Source organism: Salvelinus fontinalis, chromosome 19 (genome assembly GCF_029448725.1).
Source record: "Salvelinus fontinalis isolate EN_2023a chromosome 19, ASM2944872v1, whole genome shotgun sequence".
Lineage (NCBI taxonomy): Eukaryota > Metazoa > Chordata > Actinopteri > Salmoniformes > Salmonidae > Salvelinus > Salvelinus fontinalis.
Genome location: NC_074683.1, coordinates 28,948,395 through 28,976,166, shown reverse-complemented (window position 1 = coordinate 28,976,166; position 27,772 = coordinate 28,948,395). Strand labels below are relative to the sequence as shown.

The 27,772-nt window shown below is 40.5% G+C and overlaps 1 protein-coding gene across 8 annotated transcripts in view; it reads left to right on the top strand.

Annotated features, from left to right (window-relative positions):
* LOC129816575 (low-density lipoprotein receptor-related protein 1B-like) overlaps positions 1–27,772 on the top strand; it is a 586,954-nt gene that overhangs the window by 465,909 nt on the left and 93,273 nt on the right. For all 8 annotated transcript variants that reach the window (XR_008753574.1, XM_055871208.1, XM_055871203.1 and 5 more), the window contains exons 50-54: positions 2,138–2,257; positions 3,177–3,305; positions 11,703–11,825; positions 12,051–12,191; positions 13,604–13,791. Coding sequence is in view for 7 of the 8 variants with exons in the window: in XM_055871208.1 (XP_055727183.1) it covers positions 2,138–2,257; positions 3,177–3,305; positions 11,703–11,825; positions 12,051–12,191; positions 13,604–13,791 (701 nt within the window). In the remaining variant the exon portion in view is untranslated. The remainder of the gene's footprint in view (positions 1–2,137; positions 2,258–3,176; positions 3,306–11,702; positions 11,826–12,050; positions 12,192–13,603; positions 13,792–27,772) is intronic.

The window sequence follows — 27,772 nt, the reverse complement described above, 5'->3', positions numbered from 1 at the left end:
TAGACATAGGCTAATGTTTCTGCTGTCCGTTAGGCCTACTCATCTTGTTGGCTGACGGAAAGTAAATGTGAACAGTTCTTCCAACATCTTTAATATGCGCCTCGGAATTCAATAAGGACTCATGAAGTTGCGTCCCCGATATGTCTGTCTTCACTTGTAGCCTGTGAGTAGGACCCAATCTTGTGACGGGCATTGGTCAATAAGAATTGGGAGAGATCTGAGAGAGCCATGTGAGTGAGAGGTGCTTTGGCCCACGCAGCCAGGGGAAGGGAATTGTTATTATTATATTCAGCCCAAAGGCACAACGTCCACTGGCCGCAAAAGGCATGTATTCTTTTAGGGGGCATTACGGACACACAAAGGGGATACCACCGGGAAATTCGAGGCACTATCAAGTGCTTGTCTAATTGTGAATGCGAGACTGATGAAGTGTGTGCAAAAAAAGCCTTTCATGCAACTTTTTTCAAATCATCATTAGAGTCGCATCATACAGCCTTAGAATGTATTAAAAATCGAAACATATAGCCCAACATTTGTATCACAACTAAAGTTGCATAAATACCTCTAAATTAAGCATATTGGAGGAACTGTTTCTTTGTTAACTACTCAACACAGAATATCCGCATGTGAACACTCCCTCCCTCAAATCGTTTGAAGGAAATATCCTTTCTATTCTCTTTAGCTATGTTCAATTGAATTCTTAATTCTTTAAAATAGTTCAAAATTATGCCATGGAATTCAAAGCAAATCTTGTCTGCTAAATGAGCTGGTGTAACCCACAGCCATAATGTATGACATGGCCAGATCATTGTCTAACATAAGGACAACTCACAGTATGCTATTCTGTTCTTCTGACTACATTTTCTTCATATCATGTTTCTTTAGACCTGTTTAAAGTAAATCCTGTATTTATTGTGGCGGTGTAGGCTATAATAAATGGATTTATTCGTTTTTAAAATGTAGATGTCCCAAAGGTCTGCAGCATACCACCCTGCATACCACTGCTGGCTTGCTTCTGAAGCTAAGCAGGGTTGGGCCTGGTCAGTCCCTGGATGGGAGACCAGATGCTGCTGGAAGTGGTATTGGAGGGCCAGTAGGAGGCACTCTTTCCTCTGGTCTAATAAAATATCCCAATTCCCCAGGGCAGTGATTGGGGACACTGCCCTGTGTAGGGTGCCGTCTTTCGGATGGGACGTTAAACGGGTGTCCTGACTCTCTGAGGTCATTAAAGATCCCTTGGCACTTATCGTAAGAGTAGGGGTGTTAACCCCGGTGTCCTGAATAAATTCCCAATATGGCACTCAAACCATCATGGTCACCTAATAATCCCCAGTTTACAATTGGCTCATTCATCCCCCTCCTCTCCCCTGTAACTATTCCCCAGGTCGTTGCTGCAAATGAGAACGTGTTCTCAGTCAACTTACCTGGTAAAATAACGGTAAAATAAAATAAAAAGTCGCTCGTAGGCTATGCGTGGAAGCCAGGAGATGCTAAATGTGTTAACGGACTTTAACGGTCAATTACTGTGAGACCGGCAGTTATTTGCTTGACAATCATCGGCTGACAAAATGTCATGACCGCCACAGCTCTATCTGTGCATCTGTGATTATGTACATTTCAACAATATAAGGCTTCTGTTGATTTTCAGCATGGAAAGTAGTGACCCTAATAGGAAAAGCATATATGAGTAGACGCCAGCAGTCAGGACCGAGCCTGTACCGTGTACCGTGCAACATTTGCACTTGTCTTTTCTTACTAGCACTGACTGCTAATTACTGCTTTATTGAGAACACATTTTACTTACCATGACTGCAATGTGTGTTATTCTGCATAATTCCATTAAGTAAAGCTCCAGCCTTTTGATTATTATTATTTTTCATTATTTTTACCAGTCAGCTCCCTTTGGAACACTATGGAATTTTTATATTAAAAACCGAAGAAGAAAAAACACCCACAAAGTATTTGTTTCTCTGGAAATAGAAAGGCTAAGGGGGCAGATGATAACCCAAACACTTGTTGTGCTTTGATTAAAATAACTGGGTGACTTCTACTACTACAGGGTATTGTTGCTTTTGTCCTATTTTTCTTTCACTTACGTGTTTTGATTCATGGTATTATGAATGTGCTTCTCCCCTAGACTCCTCTTGCCTGTGGAACCAGTTTGCCTGTTCTAAGAACAAGTGTATCGCCAAGCAGTGGCTGTGTGATGGAGAGAACGACTGTGAGGACGGACTGGATGAGAGTGTGCAGATATGTGGTAAGTACCCAAGGTCATATAGCTATACTTTGGGTGAAGATTGCATGTATTTCAAACATGTAGTTTGAGACTAGTCGGAGACCATTCCCAGTTGGCTTGACAACATGATTACAACATTGTTTTGAGACCAGTTGGAGACCTTTTAGTTTTAGACTAGTTTCTAGACTATTGAAATGATAACACAGAAATTAAGTTAGAGACATATTGAAAATACTTTGATGGGTGGTGAGGCCAAGAGGCAGAGCAATTTCACCATGTAAATTAGATGTAACAATAATGAATTTGCCAATAAAAATAAATAATCATACAACAATAAATATAAAATATTTGCAGAGAATATTGGTATAATTGGATTGTAATGGAAATGTCAAGGCAATATGAATGAAATAGCCCTAAGCTTTTTCCTTGCACTATTGCAATCAAAAGCAAAGAAGTGCATTTTAAACAGACAAGCATTATTGAGCAAATGTACTTACCTTTATTGTCACAGTATGAGGCTTTGTATTGTCTCTGAGGCCACATACAGATCTTGTACGATATAGGCCTCTGCTTGAATATACAGATTAATTTGACCCTGTTTGCTACAGCAGGAAAATAATCCTGCAGCAACTGGAAATGTGATTATTGTAATTAATGGACCCTTTTGTAGGGGTTGATACATTTTTCGTGAGGGAAAATCAAGTCTGAACTGTCAAAGTGGAAATTACAAACTTCAGAAGCATTTTTAAAACAGTTATACAAGTTTTACATATCCTGCATTGCAGGAAAGTTATCCTGCAACAGGGTGATCAAATTAAGATCCTAGATCTGTAATTTTTCCATCCTTTACATTGTTACTCATTTATGTCTTAGGTTATAGTTCAGTTTAGCCAAGTCTGCAGTTTGTTTGACCTACATCTTTCTCTCTATTGACCCTTAGGTTTGGTAACGTGTGCTCCAGGGTTATTCAGCTGCCCTGGGTCCTACGCCTGTGTCCCTAAACGCTGGCTCTGTGACGGGGAGAGAGACTGTCCTGATGGCAGCGACGAACTGGCTGCAGCTGGATGTGGTAAGTTTGCAATGAGACTCCATGTTAATTTGAAATACTAAAGACTGTATTGTCTGTGGCTCAATCTGCTGGTGTGATGTTGTGTCATCTACAGTGCATTCAGAAGGTATTCAGACGCCTTCCCTTTTTCCACATTTGGTTACGTTAAAGCATTATTCTAAAATGGATTAAATTAAATGCTTTCCTCATCAATTTACACACAATATAACCCATAATGACAAAGCGAAAACAGGTTTTTACAAATTTTAGCAAATGTATTTTTTTAAATTTTTGAATACCTTCTTTACATAAGTATTCAGAACCTTTGCTAAGAGACTCTAAATTGAGCTCAAAGTGCATCCTGTTTCCATTGATCATCCTTGAGATGTTTCTACAACTTGATTGGAGTCCACCTGTGGTAAATTCCATTGATTAGACATAATTTGGAAAGGCACATACCTGTCTATATGAAGGTCCCACTGTTGACAGCGCATGTCAGAGCAAAAACCAAGCCATGAGGTTGAAGGAATTGTCCGTAGAGGTCAGAGACAGGATTGTGTCGAAGCACAGATCTGGGGAAGGGTGCTAAAAAATGTCTGCAGCATTGAAGGTCCCCAAGAACACAGTGGCCTCCATCATTCTTAAATGGAAGAGGTTTGGAACCACCAAGACTCTTCCTAGAGCTGGCGACAATTTGGGGAGAAGGGCCATGGTCTGGGAGGTGACCAAGAACATGATGGTCACTCTGACAGAGCTTCAGAGTTAATTTGTGGAGATGGGAGAACCTTCCAGAAGGACAACCATCTTTGCAGCACTCCACTAATCAGGGCTTTATGCTAGAGGGGCCAGACGGAAGCCACTCCTCGGTAAAAGGCACATGACAACCCGCTTGGAGTTTGCCAAAAGGCACCTAATGGACTCTCAGACCATGAGAGAAGATTCTCTGGTCTGATGAAACCAAGATTGATCTCCTTGGACTGAATGCCACGCATCACGTCTGGAGGAAACCTGGCACAATCCCTTCGGTGAAGCATGGTGGTGGCAGTATGTTTTAAAAAAATGTCTTTGCTTTGTCATCGTGGGGTATTGTGTGTAGTTTGATGAGGGGAAAAAACAATTGAATCCATTTTAGAATAGGGCTGTAACATAACAAAATGTAACGGGTCTGAACACGTTTACAAAAAGTAAACGGGTCTGAACACTTTCCAAATTCACTGTATGTCAATGTTAACCTCTAACGAGCACCTACCCCGGGTCCGGGATCACCCCCCACCCCCCCCCCACACTGATTAGCATCGCTAGCATAGCATCACAATTAAATAGTAGCATCTAAATATCATTAAATCACAAGTCCAAGACACCTAATGAAAGATACAGATCATGTGAATAAAGCCACCATTTCAGATTTTTAAAATGTTTTACAGGGAAGACAAAATATGTAAATCTATTAGCTAACCACGTTAGCAAAAGACATCACTTTTCTAACTCCATCAGTTTCTTACTCCATCAGGTGCTATCACCAATTCGGCTAAACTAAGATATTGATAGCCACTAACCAAGAAAAAACCTAATCAGATGACAGTCTGATAACATATTTATGGTATAGGATAGTTTTTTTTTGAAAAATCTGCATTTTTCAGGTATAAATCACAGTTCTACATTGCAGCTGCAATCTGAAATAGTGCCGACGCAGCCAGAACAATTACAGAGACCAACGTCATATAACTAATTACTTATCTTAAAACATTTCAGAAAAAATACACAGCGTACAGATATTGAAAGCCCAACATCTGGTGAATCCAAACAATATTTCTGATTTATTAAAGGAACATTTCACAGCTAGACACTATTTGGGGTGTTTTTCCAGTCTCCCTCAAAAATGATGAGTTATGAAAAGTGTTTTGGACATAATTATTATTTATATTTTTGCGTTGGGAGAGTTCAACCAATGATGCCATCGGTTGAATGAGCATGCTGTCTGATCTAAAAAATAAATGGATGTCGCGATCGCGTTGACATGAACGAGAGGACCAAGGCGCAACATGATTTGAATACATCTTCTTTTAAATAACAACGACGAAGATGAACACGACACACTATTACAACACTAACGAAAACAACAAACGATCGTGAAAACTTCAAACGTAAGTGCACACACAAACTACTTACGTCGAACTATACATATACACAAACAATGACCCACAAACAGCTAAAGCCTATGGCAGCCTTAAATATGGCTCCCAATTAGAGACAACCGAAATCAGCTGTCTCTAATTGAGAACCCATTCCGGCCACCATAGACTTTCCTAGAACTACACCCAACATAGACACAGCTAGACACATACACTCAACACAAAACCATAAACTACAACAAACACCCCCTCTACCATATAATACCCCAAAATACACACATACCCCATGTCACACCCTGACCTAACTAAAATAATAAATAAAACAAATAATACTAAGGCCAGGGCGTGACATAACCCCCCCCTTAAGGTGCGAACTCCGGACGCACCAGCACATAGTCTAGGGGAGGGTCTGGGTGGGCTTCCTTCCATGGCGGCGGCTCCGGCACTGGTCGTGGTCCCCACCCCACCATAGTCATAAGGGGCAGCACCGGGATAATGGGGAGCACCGGGATAAGGGGCAGCACCGGGATAAGGGGCAGCACCGGGATAAGGGGCAGCACCAGGATAAGGGGCAGCACCAGGATAAGGGGCAACACCAGGATAATGGGCAGATCCTGGCTGGATGGCTCATGGCTGGCTGACAGATCTGGCTGCTGACGGATCCGGCTTCTCATGGCTGGCAGACGGATCTGGACGCTCATGGCTGGCTGGCGGCTCTGGCAGATCCTGTCTGGTTGGCGGCTCTGGCAGATCCTGACTGACGAATGGCTCTAGCGGCTCCTGACTGACGGCTCTGACGGCTCGGGACAGACGGGCGGCTCTAATGGCTCTGGACAGACGGATGGCTCAGACGGCACTGGGCAGACGGATGGCTCAGATGGCGCTGGGGAGACGGATGGCTCAGACGGCGCTGGGGAGACGGATGGCTCAGACGGCGCTGGGGAGACGGATGGCTCAGACGGCGCTGGGGAGACGGATGGCTCAGACGGCGCTGGGGAGACGGATGGCTCTGGCCGGATGAGGCGCACTGTAGGCCTGGTGCGTGGTGCCGGAACTGGAGGCACCGGGCTAAAGGCACGCACTTTCAGGCTAGTGCGGGGAGAAGGAACAGGGCATACTGGACCCTGGGGACGCACATTAGGCCTAGTGCGTGGGGCCGGAACTGGTGGTACCGGACTGGGGACACGCATCTCAGGGCTAGTGCGGGGAGCAGCAACAGGATGCACAGGACTCTGGAGACGCACAGGAGGCTTAGTGCGTGGTGCCGGAATTGGTGGTACCGGGCTGGAGACACGCACCATAGGACGAGTGCGTGGAGGAGGAACAGGGCTCTGGAGACACACTGGAAGCCTGTTACGTGGTGTAGGCACTGGTGGAACTGAACTGGGGCGGGGAGGTGGCGCCGGAAATACCGGACCATGCAGGCGTACTGGTTCCCTTGAACACCGAGCCTGCCCAACCTTACCTGGTTGAATGCTCCCCGTCGCCCGACCAGTGCGGGAAGGTGGAATAACCCGCACCGGGCTATGTAGGCGAACCGGGGACCCCATGCGTAAGGCTGGTGCCATGTATACCGGCCCGAGGAGAGGCACTGGAGACCAGACGCGTTGAGCCGGTATCATGGCACCTGGCTCAATGCCCAATCTAGCCCTACCACTGCGGGAAGGTGGAATAACCTGCACCGGGCTATGAACACGTACAGGAGACACCGTGCGCTCTACTGCGTAACACGGTGTCCGCCCGTACTCCCGTTCTCCACGGTTAGCCTGGGAAGTGGGCGCAGGTCTCCTACCTGCCCTCAGCCCACTACCTCTTAGCCTACCCCCAAGAAATTTTTGGGTAGTACTCGCGGGTCTCCAGCCTTGTCTCCGTGCTGCCTCCTCATATCGCCTCCTCTCGGCTTTCGCTGCCTCCAGCTCTTCACGAGGGAGGCGATATTCTCCCGGTTGCGCCCAAGGTCCGTTACCATCCAAAATCTCCTCCCATGTCCATGAATCCTTAATGCCTTGATCCTGTTGCCGCTGGTCATGTTGCTTGATCCGGTATTGGTGGGTCATTCTGTCACGATCGCGTTGACATGAACGAGAGGACCAAGGCGCAACATGATTTGAATACATCTTCTTTTTAATAACAACGACGAAGATGAACACGACACACTATTACAACACTAACGAAAACAACAAACGATCGTGAAAACTTCAAACGTAAGTGCACACACAAACTACTTACGTCGAACTATACATATACACAAACAATGACCCACAAACAGCTAAAGCCTATGGCAGCCTTAAATATGGCTCCCAATTAGAGACAACCGAAATCAGCTGTCTCTAATTGAGAACCCATTCCGGCCACCATAGACTTTCCTAGAACTACACCCAACATAGACACAGCTAGACACATACACTCAACACAAAACCATAAACTACAACAAACACCCCCTCTACCATATAATACCCCAAAATACACACATACCCCATGTCACACCCTGACCTAACTAAAATAATAAATAAAACAAATAATACTAAGGCCAGGGCGTGACAATGGAGTAATGTTTTGTAGCAATTGTTTTGGCATTTGTGTTTCACCAATTGCACAATCACGTTAGCAGCGAGGATATATTGTTGTCCTTATTCAATAGAGCAATTGGACACAACGATGCTCCTATCTGCCACAACATTTCAGGGTATCTAGATTGACTCATTTTCCCTGGCTTTGTAAAGATTTCAGCCTGATGAGAACCCTACTTCCTTGTCCAATTATGTTCCCACCCTTGAATTCTTTTCAAAATTGGGGCGGTACTAGTTTCTACAGGTTCACGGGAGCTATGTTACTGTCTGTCATAAATTGCTGAATAATTACAATGACTGCTCCTGATGATTCCTCTCACCATGAAGAGCTGGACGACGAAACAGTTTTTGAAATTATTTTACACAGGGATATACAGCCCTACATTTCAGCTGGAATAAACGGAAGAGGAATTGATACAGCAAAAACTGCGAGACCAGCAAGCAGCGATAGGGAGCCACGGTCAGATTTCAACTCGTGGTACCTATGAGGGTGCTCTCCAGCCATGCCGATGGAAGAGGAATGTTTGTGCTGCAACGAATTTGATCGCTGACAGTTCTTACAGAGTGTCAGTGCAGAGAGGCAGTGCAGAGAGGCAGTGCAGAGAGTCAGTGCAGAGAGTCAGTGCAGAGGGTCAGTGCAGAGTGTCAGTGCAGAGTGTCAGTGCAGAGTGTCAGTGCAGAGGGTCAGTGCAGAGGGTCAGTGCAGAGAGTCAGTGCAGAGAGTCAGTGCAGAGAGTCAGTGCAGAGAGTCAGTGCAGAGAGTCAGTGCAGAGGGTCAGTGCAGAGAGTCAGTGCAGAGGGTCAGTGCAGACCCTATGCATGGATTGTGAGTGAGTGAGAGACAGAGAGAGACAGACCATCGAAGTTTCGCACATATGGATAGACGGGTGCTGGAGACGTTCTTCAAAACTTCCAAGATCAACTGGCGGTGTCGGCCTAGACCAGCTGGACCAGGAGGACAAATTAGTAAGTTGTTTTGCTGTCGTTAGCTAGCAACATAAGCTTTCGTGATCGAATCGGCTATAACCGGGCTTGCTAGTACCATTACAAGTCAAGTTAGCCAAGTTTAGCTAGCTAGCTTTGTTTGCTTTACCCTAAATATAATGAACCCTTATTTTATAGCTAGCTAGTTAGTTAATGTTAGCTTGCTAGTTTAGCAAGCCTCAGTGCATCTTATTTGGAGCAAAACTGGATAAATGTTTTGATGATGATGAAGAGTAAAGTAATGACTTTGGCATTATGACTCATAATAGTCTTTGAGTTTCTATACCTGTGTGTTGTAGCTAGCTAGGTAACTAATGTGTGTCTGTATTGTGCTGCTACATTAGGGATACAGACAATACACAATAATTGCCCATGAAAGTCTAATAGTGTTTTTTGTCATTCTCTTATAGACAATACCGTTTGGTGGCCTGCAGATTATTTTTGGAAGAAACGTGGGAAGAACGTGGGAAGAAACTAGGCAGAGGACACTGAATCCCCTTGCCTGCATGTGTTGTTGTTGGCCATTCGAGCAATTTATCCCTCACACAATGGACAGTAGGTTGGATACAAAGACGATGATGACCCGAGGAGATGTGAAAGGTCCCATAACAACAATCTCACCTTGTATTAAAGTGACTCCGAACACCTCGCTGCACTCACCAAACACACCATATGCAAGTATTCCCTTCGTAGAACTGTAGTATACAGTACTGGTCAAAAGTTTGGACACCTACTTGTTCAAGGGTTTTTCTATATTTTTTCACTATTTTCTACATTGTAGAATAATAGTGAAGACATCAAAACTATGAAATAACACATGGATTCATGTAGCAACCAAAAAAGTGTTAAACAAATCAAAATATATTAAGATTTTGGATTCTTTAAAGTAGCCACCCTTTGCCTTGATGACAGTTTTGCACACTCCTGGCATTCTCTCAACCAGCTTCACGGGACAGTCACCTGGAATGCATTTCACTTAACAGGTGTGCCTTGTTAAAAGTTAATTTGTGCAATGTATTTCCTTCTTAATGCACACTCCTGGCATGCTCTCAACCAGCTTCATAGTTTTGATGTCTTCCCTATTATTTCCAATGTAGAAAATAGTACAAATAAAGAAAAACCCTTGAATGAGTAGGTGTATCCAAACTTTTGACTGGTACTGTATATTATAAGCATTAGTAGTATATTTTTCTGCTACTATATATATATATGTCATAAATTGCTGTAACTGTTCCTGCATACTGCTGTGTAAACTCACCTCGATCTCCAGAGCAAATAAACTTTGTATTGAATACAAGCCATGTCTACTTATTTTCTACATTAAAACACGTTTACTTGCCAGCAAATGAAAGTTGAAATGATACACCAACTCCCTGCATCATTTTTTTAAGCAGTAAGATTGTAGCTAGTTACTTCCAAATACATTTCATGAATATTGTAGCTAGTTACAATGATTTGATCCAGGAGTTGAAGTCAACACTTTATTGGTTTCTGATGCAGTAGGAATCATTTAGTCACTGGTCAGTACACTTGTAAAAAAGATTCTATATTAAACCTTTTGTCAAACTCCATTATATACATATGTACAAGAGCTAGCAATATCTATACCACAATTCAGTTGTGAGCATACTAGGCATTCTATATTATACTACAACATCATGTGTTGGTTAAATGTTCCAGGCAGGGTCCTGAATGTTCTTTAGCTGGTGAAGCTTGTCTTGTGTTGTGCAATGCCAGCTGGTCTTGCAGATGCACTCCATGACCTTTGACTCAGACTATACACTTTGGCTCTTGCCAGCAGTCTTTTCCTCTTCCGAGTCAGATGATGTTGAGCTTGCGCTTGTTCCCGGCTGAAAGCTTTTATCCAATAGGTCTACATGATCTGTACTACTAAAGCTGGTGTCGAGGTCATCATCGAAATCAGCAGCAGGAGTAGTCTGTAGGAAACACATTAGTCTTACAACCAGGAAACGTAGATAGCCTGTTTCTACTGGTGAGATGCAGAAATGCTTGTACAGTATTGCGTCTAGTAAGGACACCTATTATATGTATAAAAAAATATATATATATATAATACATATTGTTGGACGTATACAGTAATAGAGCAGCAGTGGAATTTCCCTTTATTTGTTTTTGTAACAAGTGTTAACTTCTTCTGGCTGCAAGCCCGAGGCCGGCCACAATATGACAACAGCCACTTCAAGTGCAGGGCGCGAAATTCAAAATATATTTTTTTGAAATATTTAACTTTCACACATTAACAAGTCCAATACAGCAAATGAAAGGTACACATCTTGTGAATCCAGCCAACATGTCCGATTTTTAAAATGTTTTACAGCGAAAACAGCACGTATATTTATGTTAGCTCACCACCAAATACAAAAAAGGACAGACATTTTTCACAGCACAGGTAGCATGCACAAAGCCAACCTAACTAACCAAGAACCAACCAAACTAACCAACAAACAACTTCATCAGATGACAGTCTTATAACATGTTATTCAATAAATCTATGTTTTGTTTGAAAAATGTGCATATTTCAGGTGTAAATCATAGTTTACATTGCAGCTACAATCAGAAATTGCACCGAAAGCAGCCAGAATAATTACAGACACCAACGTCAAATACCGCAGGACAATGTTTTGGAAACCCTGCTCTAGAGTGCCATGATATTGTCAACTCATAGTGTAACCCTCCAACCATATTTCTCCCCCCCCCCCCCCCCCCCCCAGCACCCAACAACACATGTGATGACAACTCCTTCCTTTGCCACAACGAAGCCTGCGTTCCCCAGCGTTTTGTCTGTGACCATGACGACGACTGTGGGGATGGATCTGACGAGTCACTTGAATGTGGCAAGTAGATTTGTTGCTTTGTCTTTTAATACCGCCCATAGAGTAATAACTAGGTTATAACATTATAATAAGTTATAACAGAGATTTAACTAATTAATACCTTACTGTAAGTTGGAAATATAATGACTTTTCAGTAATCTAACTGGGATCTGCGATGATGTGTTGATCTGTGTAAGTGTCAGTTAGTGAGGCTGCAGCTCTCTCTTTGTTTTTCTGTATCTGCAGTGTACCGGCCCTGTGGACCAGAGGAGTTTCGCTGTGGGGATGGTCGCTGCCTGCTCAGTGCTCAGTGGGAGTGTGACGGCTGCCCAGACTGTCCTGACCGATCTGACGAGCTGCCCCTGAACCTCAAATGCCTGGCCGCAGGTAGTGTAGTTTACTGCTGTTCAAATGCCTGGCCGCAGGTAGTGTAGTTTACTGCTGTTCAAATGCCTGGCCGCAGGTAGTGTAGTTTACTGCTGTTCAAATGCCTGGCCGCAGGTAGTGTAGTTTACTGCTGTTCAAATGCCTGGCCGCAGGTAGTGTAGTTTACTGCTGTTCAAATGCCTGGCCGCAGGTAGTATAGTTAACTGCTGTATTGTAGTTTACCGCTGTACTGTACTCTGTGCTGTTAGTACCATCTGGCTGCGGGTAGTATATTCTACTGCTGTTTGACTGGCCGCAGGTACTCTAGTCTACTGCTGTTTGGCTCTCTCTATTACTGTCATCAGTCTACTTACTATAAGAGAGGATAGAAACCACACAAAAAAATGCTGGGTTGAATATGTAATATGGATTGGCCTATTGGTGACGTGGCTTTCAGATAGTTATTTTAGCCCGTCTGTGATTTAAATGTCATTCTGCGTCATATGTTCTTTTGTGTTGTCAACACATGTTGAGCAAAGACACTTTTGTAGCTGTAAAGAGTCTTACACAAAAGTATGAGTTTCTCAAGTGCCTGTGCATATCCCAATGTTGGGACTGTTACCACTTTGTCTAAATAATATTGTTATTAAGTGTATATGAATACAAACTTAACATGATGAACAGGAATGACATTTACTATTACGGATGGGCAAAAATAACTATTTGAAATCACACCCCCAATAGGCCATGCCACATGACATATTCTTATATAAAATGTATAATATTATTATTTAAATATTATATAACAAAGTGATAAGTCTCCCAACATTGGGACATACATAGGCACTTGAGGAACTCATACTCTTGGGTATACCTCACTAAAGGTCAGAAGGTAGCCTATCGGTTAAGAGCATTGGGCCAGTAACCAAAACGTTGCTGGTTCAAATCCCCAAGCCAACTAGGTGAAAAGTCTGTCGACATACCCTTAAGCAAGGCACTTAATTCAAATTGCTTTTGTAGATCACTCTGGATAAGAGCATCAGCTAAGTAACTCAAATGTAAACGTGTTAGTACTCAACAAATAGAATGAATGACATTTACTCTTACGGGTGACCAACTCTCTGAAATCCATGCCTCTACTAAGCCACGCCTACAGTCTTCTGCTCTGACCTGATGAGTCATAGATTACAACCCAAATGAGTGGCCAAACTGGCTTTGTCAAAATAACCCAATGTGTATTCTACAAAGTATTTACCAAAATGGGTTGTTTTTCACCCAGCATTTTTTGGAGTGCAAAGATATAAAGACAGTAAGAGTAAAACTTTCAGAATATCATTAATCTAAGTGAATCTCATTTACCACGATGCAGTTTAAATGATTACTATTGTAAATGCTTTTTGCCTCACCATAGACAGTTATAAATTACCTTCCAGGGAGTCTGTGCAACGGTTCCTTCTTCATGTGTTCCAATGGACGCTGCATCTCTGAAGGGATTCTGTGTGACAAGAAAGACGACTGTGGAGACCGGTCCGATGAGAAGAACTGCAACGTGAACGAGTGTCTTAATCGCCGAGTCAGTGGCTGTACACAGGACTGTCAGGATCTTCCTGTTGGATACAAGGTAGGAATCACCACAGACTTAAACAGGCCTTGATGCGTAAGCTTGGACAACTGCACATGTATCATATATTCAGAATTATAATCAAGGTTAGGTTGTCTTTCCTAGGGTTTTATGAATTCTAGATATCCCGTCTTTATTTCAGCCAGAGACAGATTTGTAAGTGGACAGACATCATCCGCTGGAAGGCTTACAGATATTACCAATAATAATATAGCCAGAACAATAGAAATGTTTCAAATATGTACATGCAGAATCTGACTTTAATCAAGTTGACTTTGTTTTTTCTGAATGTTTTGAATTAAGAAGCCTATAACACGGACCTGGTAAAGTGCCAACATTATTATCTCAGTGTGCATGATTCAAATGATTATGTCGTGCCTGAGGCTATATTAGGCTTTCCAACACAAGATAGGAAGACAAAGTTATACACACAGTCAGTAGGATCCTATCATCATTAGGGCCGGGACGATACCAGCATCGCCAGGACGATACCAGCATCGCCGGGACCATACCAGCATCGCGATACTTGTTAGTATCGTGGCAAGGAAACGACTTTAACTTCTTTATGAAAACAGCCCTGATGTCGGAAACAAACATATTATGTTGTCATCTAGAGTAACATTTATTTATTTTCCAAGCTATAGTTGGACAGGAAAAGGCGCAATGTTCACTCACCATGAAAAATTTGTAGTTTTATTTGACAAGTTTAAAAGATTGATGTTTTGTCCTACTTAACAATGCTATAGCACACAATATTTGACATACAGCAGGTTTTTAAAGGACCAAAGAGTGGTCTGCTTCTTGTTTGTAAAGGAAAAAATATTGCGATACTGGTTTTGTCTGTGCCCTTATCATCATCTTGAACACAAACCTATGCTATGGATACAAGCGATGAAAGATGAGAAAATGGTTTCGAGAGGCTTCCGTGCCATCCGTTTGTTTGCTGGGATCCTTGGTGACAGGCATGCAGGCTCCAGAGAGAGAGAATGCGTCACAAATGGCACCTTATTCCCTATATTTGATACAAAGGACAATGTACAACAAAACATAGTCGCAGAAGTGAAAAGTGATGCGTTGCAGCTGATTTAGCTAACAGCTCATTTACATCTGCAAGTTACATCTGCAGTCAACACTATTCTGACAGTTATATACTTTTGGCCACAGTACTATGGGCCCTATATAGGGAATAGGTTGCCAGCTGAGATGCAACCAGAGAGAAGGACAGTTCTGCTGAGTGTTCAGCGGGGTGACTGTGCTAGTCTGCTGTCTGGCCTGGATCCAGGGCATTGCCACCCACCAACGTGATCTCGCGGCCATCAGAGATATCAGAATTCCACATCCTGACCTTCACTCTGGGCTTTCCCTCCTGCCCCTGTCCTACCCCATGCTCTCTGCATCACAAAGTGACCAAGAAAGACAGACTAAAACAGTCTTCCCTGGCCTGGCTGTCTAGATACTAAAGCAGAGCAGAGCTGTATGACCAGAGAGCACATCAATGAAGACCCCTAGTAGCTAGCTCATCCATCTCTAGGCCTGAACAGATAGATCAGCAGAAAGGCCCTCAAGGTTTGGAATTCTGGATCAGAGAGGCTTCGAGGGGCCAGTAACAGCTGATATAAGCATTTTGAGTTATACTGGGCTGGAGTTGCTGAATGGCACCAATTTTCTTTTCTTTTTCGTTAGCTCTTGAGCTATGACATTTATGTCATCATACTGATTCCGCTCTGTTTTTATTGGTCTTGTGTGTAATTTTGTGAGTAGATCTACTGGCACATTAAATCAACACTGAAAGAGTGGGACCATATTCACACTAAAATGAGTGTCAAATTAACACACTGCAGCGATCCAACTGACTTTTTTAGACATAACATAGGTACAGCAGATCCCCATATTGTATGGGACACTTTTAAGTGTGCCTTTAGAGGCCATGCAATTCAGTACTCATCTATAAAACAAAAGCAATTTTGATCAAAAGAGTCCATATTAACAAAGGAAATTGAAGGACTAACAGTACAGTTAGATAACAATAAAAACGGTACCATAGAGGCACAGAATAAGTTAGAGGAAAAACAAAAAGAAATGGAGGAACTTATTCAAGAAAGATCCAGTGTAATATATTACAAAAATAAAGCGAACTGGATGGAATATGGGGAAAAATGCACCAAATTCTTTTTCAATCGTCAATATAGAAATGCTACCAAAAAAAACGTATTAAAACGTATTAAAACTTGTTACAAATGATGGAGTCACGCATGATTCACCAAATTATATTTTGAAAGAGGAAGTAAAGAATATATTTTCGTTTCAGGCTCCTCCATCTCCACTAACTGAAACTAATTGTATGGATTTTTTCCCTAATAATAATGTAAAATGAACATCTGTACAGAAAGACTCATGTGAAGGCCTAATTACAGAGGAGGAACTACTTGATGCAATTGGGGCCTTTAAGGATGGGAAAACTCCAGGACTGGATGGCATACCAGTGGAAGTATACAAACATTTTTTGGATATACTCAAAGGACCATTATTAGCTTGTTTTAACCACTCCTATATAAATGATAGATTATCAGACACGCAACAAGAAGGTGTGATATCATTATTACTGAAACAGGACCCAAGTGGTATATATAAAGATCCAGTCCATTTAAAAAATTGGAGACCTCTTACACTTCAGTGTTGTGATGCAAAAATCCTAGCAAAATGCTTGGCGCATAGAATAAAAAAAGTTTTGTCAGATATTATTCATCCTAATCAGACAGGTTTTTTACATGGACGATACATTGGAGATAATATAAGGCAAGTACTGGAAACAATGGAACACTATGACATATCGGGGACACCAGGCCTGTTTTTCATAGCTGATTTTGAAAAGGCTTTTGATAAAGTACGACTGGAGTTTATATATAAATGCCTAGAATATTTCAATTTTGGGGAATCTCTTATAAAATGGGTAAAAATTATGTATAGTAACCCTAGGTGTAAAATAGTAAATAATGGCTACATCTCAGAAAGTTTTAAACTATCTAGAGGAGTAAAACAAGGTTGTCCACTATCGGCATATCTATTTATTATTGCCATCGAAATGTTAGCTGTTAAAATTAGATCAAACATTAATATTAAGGGATTAGAAATCCAGGGCCTAAAAACTAAGGTGTCATTGTACGCTAATGATTCATGTTTTCTTTTAAAACCACAACTAGAAACTCTCCACGGCCTCTTAGAGGATCTAGATACATTTGCTATCCTCTCTGGATTAAAACCAAATTATGATAAATGTACCATATTACGTATTGGATCACTAAAAAATACACATTTTACATTGCCATGTAGTTTACCAATTAACCTGTTGGGGATGGGGGCGCTGTTTAGACTACTTATGCTAATTTGGCAAATTTTTTAAACGGCTTCCCACAAAATCCTTGATCGTACAATATGCATATTATTATTATTATTGGATAGAAAACAGTCTATAGTTTCTATAGGAGTTGAAATTTTGTCTCTAAGTGGAACAGAGCCCATTCTACAGCAATTTCCCTGACATGGAGTCAGATTTGAGAAATGTTGGCCACTGTTCTGAAGTCATTTAAAAGGGCACTGTCGTTGCTATGACTATACGGACACTTCTTACGTCTTCCCCTGGATGCCTTTACGTGATGACGATTCCAACGGGGTCGATTGCACGTTCACAGGCCCTACAAATGAAAAAACCCTGAAGCTAGTCATTCTTTGGGAGCTGCGTCATGAGCAAAGTGGACACCGGCGCGCACCTGTTCCAAGCGTTAGTTTAGCCTGTTATATTTCTCCGGTCATCTTTTCACTCGTTATAGGAGTTAAAAACATCATAAGGTAGTTAATTTAAAGCGTTTTATAGCAATTTATATCCGTTTAGTGCGATTTTGGGACATTTATTTTTGCAACGATGTGAAAAGTTGGGCACGCTTTTCAGTTCATCCCGAACGCAGTTGACTTTTCCACATGGCAAGAGGACAGCTTTCCACCAAAAGACGATTTCTCCCAAGAAAGGATCCTTTGCCCAAGATACTGATGGAAGAACAGCTCAAGGTAGGACATTTTTATTATGATAAATCGTGTTTCTGTCGAAACATTTTAGTGGCTTAGGACGCCATGTTTTTTGACGTAGCTTCGCTTGGCGCAAACTGTATTGAAAAGTAAGGATAAATTAAAAAATGTAATAACGCAATTGTATTAAGAATTAAATTGTCTATCAATCCCTGTCCACCCTATATTTTTTAGTCACGTTTATGAGTATTTATGTATAAGAGTAGATCACTGTCTAAGTGGCGCAAGGACAAATTCTGACCAGCTGAGTTACATTTCACATTGTCTAACCATGATTTTGGTGGCTAAATATAAACATTTTCGATCAAACTGTATATGCATGTTGTAATGTGATGTTACAGGAGTGTCATCGGAAGAATTCTGAGAAGGTTAGTGAAAAAATTAATATATTTTTGGCGATGTTGACGTTATCGCCCACTTTGGCTAGAATCAATGCTGGGCTGCTATGTGCTATGTGCTATGCTAATATAACGATTTATTGTGTTTTCGCTGTAAGACACTTAGAAAATCTGAAATATTGTCTGTATTCACAGGATCTGTGTCTTTCGATTCGTGTATGCTGTGTATTTTTACGAAATGTTTGATGATTAGTAGTTAGGTAAACACGTTGCTCATTGTAATTATTCTAGTCCATTTGTGATGGTGGGTGCAATTGTAAACTATGCCATATACCTGAAATATGCACTTTTTTCTAACAAAACCTATCCCATACCATAAATATGTTATCAGACTGTCATCTAATGAGTTTTTTTGTTGGTTAGGGGCTATAAATATCTTAGTTTAGCCGAATTGGTGATGGCTACTGGTGTTGGTGGACAAATAAAAGATGGTGGATTATGCTAATGTGTTTTTAGGTAATAGATGTACATCTTTACATATTGTGTCTTCCCTGTAAAACATTTTAAAAATCGGAAATGTTGACTGGATTCACAAGATCTGTGTCTTTCATTAGCTGTATTGGACTTTAATGTGTGAAAGTTAAATATTTTAAAAAAATATTTTTTTTGAATTTCGCGGCACTGGTTTTTCAGTGGGGGGGGGGGGGGGTGTGCCGCTAGCGCCACGCTGATCCTAGACAGGTTAAATGGTCTGACGGTGATGTGGACATACTCGGTATACAAATCCCAAAAGAAAGAAATGATCTCACTCCAATAAATTTTTATAGAAAGTTAGCAAAAATAGATAAGATCTTGCTACCATGGAAAGGAAAATACCTGTCTATTTGTGGGAAAATCACCCTGATTAACTCTTTAATCATATCACAGTTTACCTATTTGCTTATGGTTTTGCCTACACCTAGTGACCTGCTTTTTAAATTATATGAACAAAAAATATTCAATTTTATTTGGAACGGCAAGCCAGATAAAATTAAAAGGGCCTATTTATATAACGAATATGAATTCGGAGGGCAGAAATTATTAAATATTAAAGCATTAGACCTCTCACTAAAGGCATCAGTCATACAAAAGTTATACTTAAATCCAAACTGGTTCTCTAGTAGATTGGTACGAATGTCTCATCCTATGTTCAAGAAGGGCCTTTTTCCCTTTATTCAGATTACACCTGCTCACTTTCGGTTGCTTGAAAAGGAAATAATTTCCAAAATATCTTTATTTTTTAAACAAGCCTTAGGAAGTTGGTTGCAATTTCAGTTTAATCCACCTGAAAGGACGGAACAAATAGTACAACAAATCTTGTGGTTAAATTCAAATATAGTAATTGATAAAAAAACTGTATTTATCGAAGAAATGTTTAAAAAAGGTATAATTTTTGTGAATGATATCATAAATAGGACTGGTGGAGTAATGTCACACATGCAGCTAACACAGACATATGGAAATGTCTGCTCTACCCAAAATTACAACCAATTAATTGCGGCATTACCACAAAAATGGAAGAGGCAGGTGGAAGGGGATAAAAGTAAGGAACTTGTATGTCGGCCTTATATTAAAGAACATAAATGGTTAAAGAAAAGTGTGATAAATAAAAACATATACCAATTTCATTTAAGGACCAAAAAACTTACAGCTGTGCCATATAAATTGCAAAATAGTTGGGAAGAGATTTTCGATGTACCCATTCCATGGCACATGGTTTATGAATTGATACGCAAAACAACGCCGGATTCAAAACTTCGAATTTTTCAATTTAAATTATTGTACAAAATTCTTGCAACTAATAGAATGTTATATATATGGGGGATACAATCTTCCCAGCTCTGTAGATTCTGCTGTGAGGAGGCAGAGTCATTAGACCATTTATTTTGGTATTGTCCGCATGTAGCTCGTTTTTGGTCACAGGTCCAGGAATGGTTGAAGAATTGCAACATTTGCGTAGAACTAACGCTACAGATAGCAATACTGGGGGATTTGAAAAGCCATAGTCAATCAATCAATAATATAATAATTATTTTAGCAAAAATGTTTATTTTTAATTTACAATCCGTGGAAGCTATGAGAATAGGAAGATTCAAATCTTTTGTGAAGCATCACAGCACAGTTGAAAAATATATGGCAAATAAAAATCCGAAATGGATGATGTTGGAAGATAGATGGGAAAGGTTGAGTGGAGCTGAAGGGTGGGACTAATAACAAGATAAACAATGTAGGGCATACGGGATCTGTGAAATGTGTATAGGTGCGGAGCTATTGTGAAATAGCACAGTTACAAGTGGAAATCAAACTGGATGGACAACAGAAATAGAGGAAGGACTAAGAACAAACAAGAGAGAACTATTATAAAGTAGACTGTGTCTGTAAAATGTGTATAAGATGTATAAATTGAAGGTAAAAACAGAAATGTTTATCAGTTTACTCCAATTGGGGGATCGGTGGTAGGGTTGCAGAAAAAAAAAAAAAAAAAAAAAAAACACTGCTTGGTGTAATACCTTGTTAAAATATTTCCCAGAATGCTTTTGAGTGAATCATTGAGTTATCACCCATGACTGTATTTGTTATTGACAGAGACATGGCTGTTGCATTGCCAGTAACATAAATGTGTTCCACTGCTGGCTTGCTTCTGAAGCTAAGCAGGGTTGTCCTGGTCAGTCCCTAGATGGGAGACCAGATGCTGCTAGAAGTGATGTTGGAGGGCCAGTAAGAGGCACTCTTTGCTCTGGTCTGAAATAATATCACGATGCCCCAGGGCAGTGATTAAGGACATTGGCCTGTATAGGGTACTGTCTTTTGGATGCGATGTTAAACAGGTGTCTTGACTCTCTATGGTCACTAAAGATCCAATGACACTTATCGTAAGAGTAGGGATGTTAAGTCTGGTGTCCTGGCCCTCATACCATCATTTTTTTTTTTTTTTTTTTACCTTTATTTAATTAGGCGAGTCAGTTAAGAACAAATTCTTATTTTCAATGACAGCCTAGGAACAGTGGGTTAACTGCCTGTTCAGGGGCAGAACGACAGATTTGTACCTTGTCAGCTCAGGGATTTGAACTTGCAACCTTCCGGTTACTAGTCCAACGCTCTAACCACTAGGCTACGCTGCTACGCTGTCATGGTAACCTAATCATCCCAATCTTACAATTGGCTCATTCATCCCACGCCCTCTCCCGTGTAACTATTCCTCAGGTTGTTGCTGTAAATTAGAATGTGTTCAGTCAATTTACCTGGTAAAATAAGGGTTAAGTAAAACAAAAAAATAATTGCATTCATTACATTTAAGTCATTTAGCAGACGCTCTTATCCAGAGCGACTTACAAATTGGAAAGTTCATACATATTCATCCTGGTCCCCCCGTGGGAATTGAACCCACAACCCTGGCGTTGCAAGCGCCATGCTCTACCAACTGAGCCACACGGCTCCACCATTTTCAGTCCTATGGACTTCCCCAATTGAGATCCTAAGTGAATATGTTATCATAAAAATGTTTATTTTATTTAACACAATGCCATACGCCACGTGTAAAACTCATTCCGTGGAGGGCCGAGTCTCTGCGGGTTTTCGCTCCGGGTTTTCGCTTCCTTGTACTTGATTGATAAATGAAGGTGACTAATTATAAATTATCTCCCCTCACCTGATTGTCTAGGTCTTCATTAAAAGGGAAAAACTATATCAGCAAACACTAGGCTCTACATTGAATGAGTTTGACACCACTGCCATACGCATTTCAAAAGGTCTTATTTTGAGTGCCTAGTTTTACCCTACAGAGGCCTGAAACAAATTGTATTTTTATTTTACCTTTATGTAACTAGGCAAGTCAGTTTAGAACAAATTCTTATTTTCAATGAACTGCCTTGTTCAGGGGCAGAACGACAGATTTGTACCTTTTCGGCCCGGGGATTCGATCTTGCAACCTTTCGGTTACAAGCTGCGCTCTAACCGCTAGGCTACCAAAACCACTAATCTAATCACTGTGATACTAAAACCACAGCCATCATTATCATATTCTCCAACATTGTCTATTCCAGGTTGAGTTTTATAATTGTTCAAGAAATATGTTTGTGCATGTAAATTGATTAAAACCTGTTGAGGATAGAGGGCGCTATTTACACTTTGGGGGAAAATCGTGCCCAATTTAAACAGCCTCGTACTCTATTCTTGCTCGTACAATATGCATAGTATTATTACTATTGGATAGAAAACACTCTCTAGTTTCTAAAACCGTTTGAATTTTGTCTGTGAGTAAAACAGAACTCATTCAGCAGCACACTTTCTGACCAGGAAGTGGAAAGTCTGAAAATTATGCTCTGTTCAAGGGCCTGCCTATAAATGGGCATGATACGTATGAGTATACATGCACGTCATACACCTTCCCCTAGATGTCAAGAGGAAGTGAGAGAAGAAATTAAGTGTTTATCTTGGTCTGAGGTGGAATATATCCTCTTGGCACGACGAGTCATCCATTTCCTGTTTTCTGGAAAGCGCGCAGATGGACCTGGAATTGCCTTCTGAAAAGCCGTCGTTATAGGCGACTACTATCTCCGGCTTTGATTTTATTTGATACATGTCACAATATCATCGTAAAGTATGTTTTTTCAATATAGTTTTATTAGATTTTTGAAATTTATTCGGGACGTTAGGCGTGTTGCGTTGTGTGCCTTTGTTCAGAAAGGAGAGCTTCGTGCAACTTGGCCAGTGTGCTTGCTAATTCAAGAGGGGAAAACGATGTTCTAAATTGAAAACAACGACTGTTCTGGACAAAGGACCCCTTGTCCAACATTCTGATGGAAGATCACCAAAAGTAAGAAACATTTTATGACGCTATTTCATATATCTGTCGAACTGTATACTAGTAGTTTTGCGCCCAGGTTTTGGCCACTCTCTCGCCTTATGTTTTAATGAAGATATTTTTAGAATTCTAACACTGCAATTGCATTAAGAACTAATGGATCTATCATTTCCTATACAACATGTATTCTTTTGTAATGTTTATGAATAGCTATTTGGTCAGAATAGGTGAGAGTCTAATAGAAATATCCGCACATTCTGGGAAAAAGAAGCTACGTTAGCATAATGGATAACCACTGATTTCAGCTCTAAACATGCACATTTTCGAACAAAACATAAGTGTATGTATAACCTGATGTTATAGGACTGTCATCTGAGGAAGGTTTATGAAGGTTAGTGAAAATTAATATCTTTTGCTGGTTTATTCGCTAACGCTAACGTGCCTATTGCTATCGCTAACGTGCCTTGATGAATGAATGCGGTTGTGTGGTAGGCTGTTGTAGTAAGCTAATATAATGCTATATTGTGTTTTCGCTGTAAAACACTTATAAAATCTGAAATATTGTCTGGATTCACAAGATGCTTGTCTTTCATTTGCTGTACACGATGCATTTTTCAGAAATGTTTTATGATGAGTGTTTATGTATTCCACGTTGGTCTCTATAATTACTCTGGCTGCTTCGGTGCTATTTTTGACGGTAGCTGTGATGGTAGCTGCAATGTAAAACTGATTTATACCTCAAATATGCACATTTTTCGAACAAAACATAGATTTATTGTGTAACATGTTATAAGATTGTCATCTGATGAAGTTGTTTCTTGGTTAGTTTGGTTGTTTCTTGGTTAGTTAGGTTGGCTTTGTGCATGCTACCTGTGCTGTGAAAAATGTCTGTCCTTCCTTGTATTTGGTGGTGAGCTAACATAAATATACGTCCTGTTTTCGCTGTAAAACATTTAAAAATCGGACATGTTGACTGGATTCACAAGATGTGTATCTTTCATTTGCTGTATTGGACTTGTTAATGTGTGAAAGTTAAATATAAAAAAAACAACATTTTTTGAATTCCGTGCTCTGCCTTTTCAGTGGAATGTGGGAGGAGTTCCGCTAGCGGAACGCCTGGGCCAGACAGGTTAATAATAATCGTATGCTACGCAAAAATAAATTACAAACATTTTCTAAATCAATCCAATATGTTACTAGGTCTTTTTTCACCTATTACTGAAATGGTTGTTCCAGTTTTGATGCTTTAGTTAGTCTCATATCTTAGTCTTCCCAACCATGTAAGTCATTTTGAATGCAGGATGCGGTGATAAAACATTCAAAATATTTGTACAAGCTAAATTCCAATTGGAATTATGAATCACTTTGCAAGCCAGCACAATGTGACTTGCAGACCTGATGTGGCCTGTAGACCTTGAGTTCCAGGCCACTGTATTATACCCTTACAAAAAAAGGTTTGATTACAGCTGAGTCTTTGTGGGTAGGTCTCTAAGAGCTTTTGCACACCTGTATTGTATAATATTTTCCCATGATTCTTTTTACACTTTTCAAGCTGGTTGTTGATCATTGCTAGAAATCAATTTTCAAGTCTTGCCATAGATTAAGCCTATTTAAGTCAAAACTGTAACTAGGCCACCCAGGGACATTCAATATCATCTTGGTAAGCAACTCCAGTGTATATTTGGCCTTCTGTTTTAGGTTATTGTCCTGCCTAAAGGTGAAATCATCTCCCAGTGTCTGTTGGAAAGAAGACTGAACCAGGTTTTCCTCTAGGATTTTGCATGTGCTTAGCTGTATTCTTTTTATTTTTATCCTAAAAACCACCCTAGTCCTTGCCGATGACAAGCATACTCATAACATTATTCAGCCACCACTATGAAAATATAATGAGTGGTACTCAGTGATATGTTGTGTTGGATTTGCCCCAAACATAACAATTTTTATTCAGGACAAATGTTAGTTTCTTTGACACATTTTTTGCAGTATTACTTAAGTGCATTGTTCTAAACAGGTAGTGGTGTGTATTCCTGGTTGCCAAGGGAAGCCAGGCTTCCCCAAATATTTGACCAATAAAAAAATTTAAGTTACAAAATCATTTCTCTTTCGTCTCTGAGTTTGAGTTTATATATTTTAATTTTAACAGGGACAGTGCACATTACTCAACGTTTCAGTAAAAGTGCCGGTTTTAGCCAGCTGGCTAATTTTCAATCGCAGTCTCTGGGCAGGTTATTAGAGAATTGGGCCAGTAACCAAAAGGTTGCTAGATCGAATCCCTGAGCTGACAAGGTATATGTTGTTCTGCCCCTGAACAAGGTAATTAACCCACTGTTCCTAGGCTGTCATTGTAAATAAGAATTTGTTCTTAACTGACTTGACTAGTTAAATAAAGGTAAAATAAAATAAAAATTCATACATCTCAAGACATTGAGACAAGACCGAAAATTGTTTCTTCGGTCCAGAAACACAGCCCCACCAATGCCCCCTTTGTCCCATCTCGGACTTCACATTTTCCAGAAGAAAGTAGTTGGCTGTTTCTGTGGAGTGTTGTGCTCTGAAGCTAAACTGCATGGATTGTAATGTGAAGGGGCTGTTGTTGAGGTGGGCAATTAGTTGTTCTGCTACACACTTTTCAACAACCTTCAACACCACAGGTACTAATGGGCCTGTAGTTACTCCTTTCAGCAAGATCACCCGATTTAAAGATGGCCGTTATTATGGCCAACTTCCAGACCCTTGGAAACAACCCCTGATCAATAGATATGTTGGTGACCTTAGTAATGGGACCAATGGGTGACTCTTTGTAGTTTTTAAGAACGGAAGAGTCCAGCCCAAACACATCTTTGGCTTTAGAGTTCTTTAGTGAGCTAATCACCTTGTTTACCTCTGACTCAGAAACCTCCCTTATGGTAAAGACAGGTTGAGTGTCATTCACTAGCACTGAGCCCAAGAAACCTGTGGAGGGGTTCTGTGTCAGTACCCCTAACAGAGTCAACAAAGTAGGAATTGAAGGCTATTGCTATTTCGACTGCATCCTGTGTTAGATTGTCAGTCACCATGATTTCTAGTCTTTTTGCAGTGTTACTATGGTCTTTCCCTGTTAACGTTTTTAGATTCTCCCAGATCAATTTAGAATTTCACTTTGCTTCACCAATTATGTTAATAAAAAAGTCTGCCTTGGCCTGTCTGATTTCTTTCATCACCTTATTTCTCAACATGGTAAACCTACGTCTGTCATGCTCTAATTTGGACTTTAGGGCTGTTTTTAGAGCACAATATTGTTCTTTCATCAGTTTCCAAATTTCTCCATTTAGCCAAGGAAGAGTGCTCCTCTGGCCAGGTTTGGATTTGATTTTCTTTAGGAAGCCATTTATTGGAGTCTGGATTGTGGATAGAAAAACCTATCAGCTTCCACATCTGTATAGGACAAGAGTTCATTCCAGTTAATTCCCTTAATTGCGTTTTCAAAATAATTTAATTCACTCTTAGGTAATCTGATTTGATCAGGCTTTCTAACAGTAGAGAGGTTAAACCTGTTCTTAGAAGGTTTTCTGGCTACAAGCGTCAGATTATGATCACATAGCCCAGTAACCATATTGAATGATTTAGTCACTCTCTCTGGTTTATTACTGAACACCAGATCAATCTGTGTTTTAGATCAACAAGTCACCCTGGTAGCCCCTTTAACTAGCTGTGTAAGGTCAAAGGTATTAGTGATCCATTTGAGAGTTTTCCTACAAGACTTGTCTTCATTCATGTTAAAATCTCCCATTAAGATGACCACTTTCCCAAAATGACATTCCCTAAGCATGTTATTAAACTTTTCAAACAACACACTTTTTGTAGAAGGTGGTCTATACATTCCAATAAGGGAAAAATACATTTTTATTTTCTCATTTTTTCCCCCATTTATTTAACCAGGTAGGCAAGTTGAGAACAAGTACTCATTTACATCTGCGACCTGGACAAGATAATTAAAGCAAAGCAGTTCGACACATACAACAACACAGAGTTACACATGGAGTAAAACAAACATATAGTCAATAATACAGTGGAAAAATAAGTCTATATACAATGTGAGCAAATGAGGTGAGATAAGGGAGGTAAAGGCAATAAATAGGCCATGGTGGCGAATTAAATACAATATAGCAAGTAAAACACTGGAATGGTAGATTTGCAGTAGATGAATGTGCAAAGTAGAAATACTGGGGTGCAAAGGAGCAAAATAAATAAATACAGTAGGGGAAGAGGGAGTTGTTTGTGCTATTTATAGATGGGCTATGTACAGGTGCAGTGATCTGTGAGTTGCTCTGACAGCTGGTGCTTAAAGCTAGTGAGGGAGATAAGTGTTTCCAGTTTCAGAGATTTTTGTAGTTCGTTCCAGTCATTGGCAGCAGAGAACTGGAAGGAGAGGTGGCCAAAGGAGGAATTGGCTTTGGGGGTGACCAGTGAGATATATATTTGGGGAGACAGTGTAATGTTTAGGCCAATACAGTCTAGTTCATTATCACATTATCACACAATTTGTTTACATATGTTCTTTAATGTAAATCATCAGACCCCCTCCTCTACCTTCAATCCTGTCTCCCCTGAAAACATTGTAGCCAGGCACAATCAAGCAGCATATGGAGAGTTTTTATGGAACCATATCTCTGAAAGGAGGAGGAAGTCAAGAAAGGAGCCTGTGAGAAGATGTTGAATTTGATCACTTTTTGGAATGTCA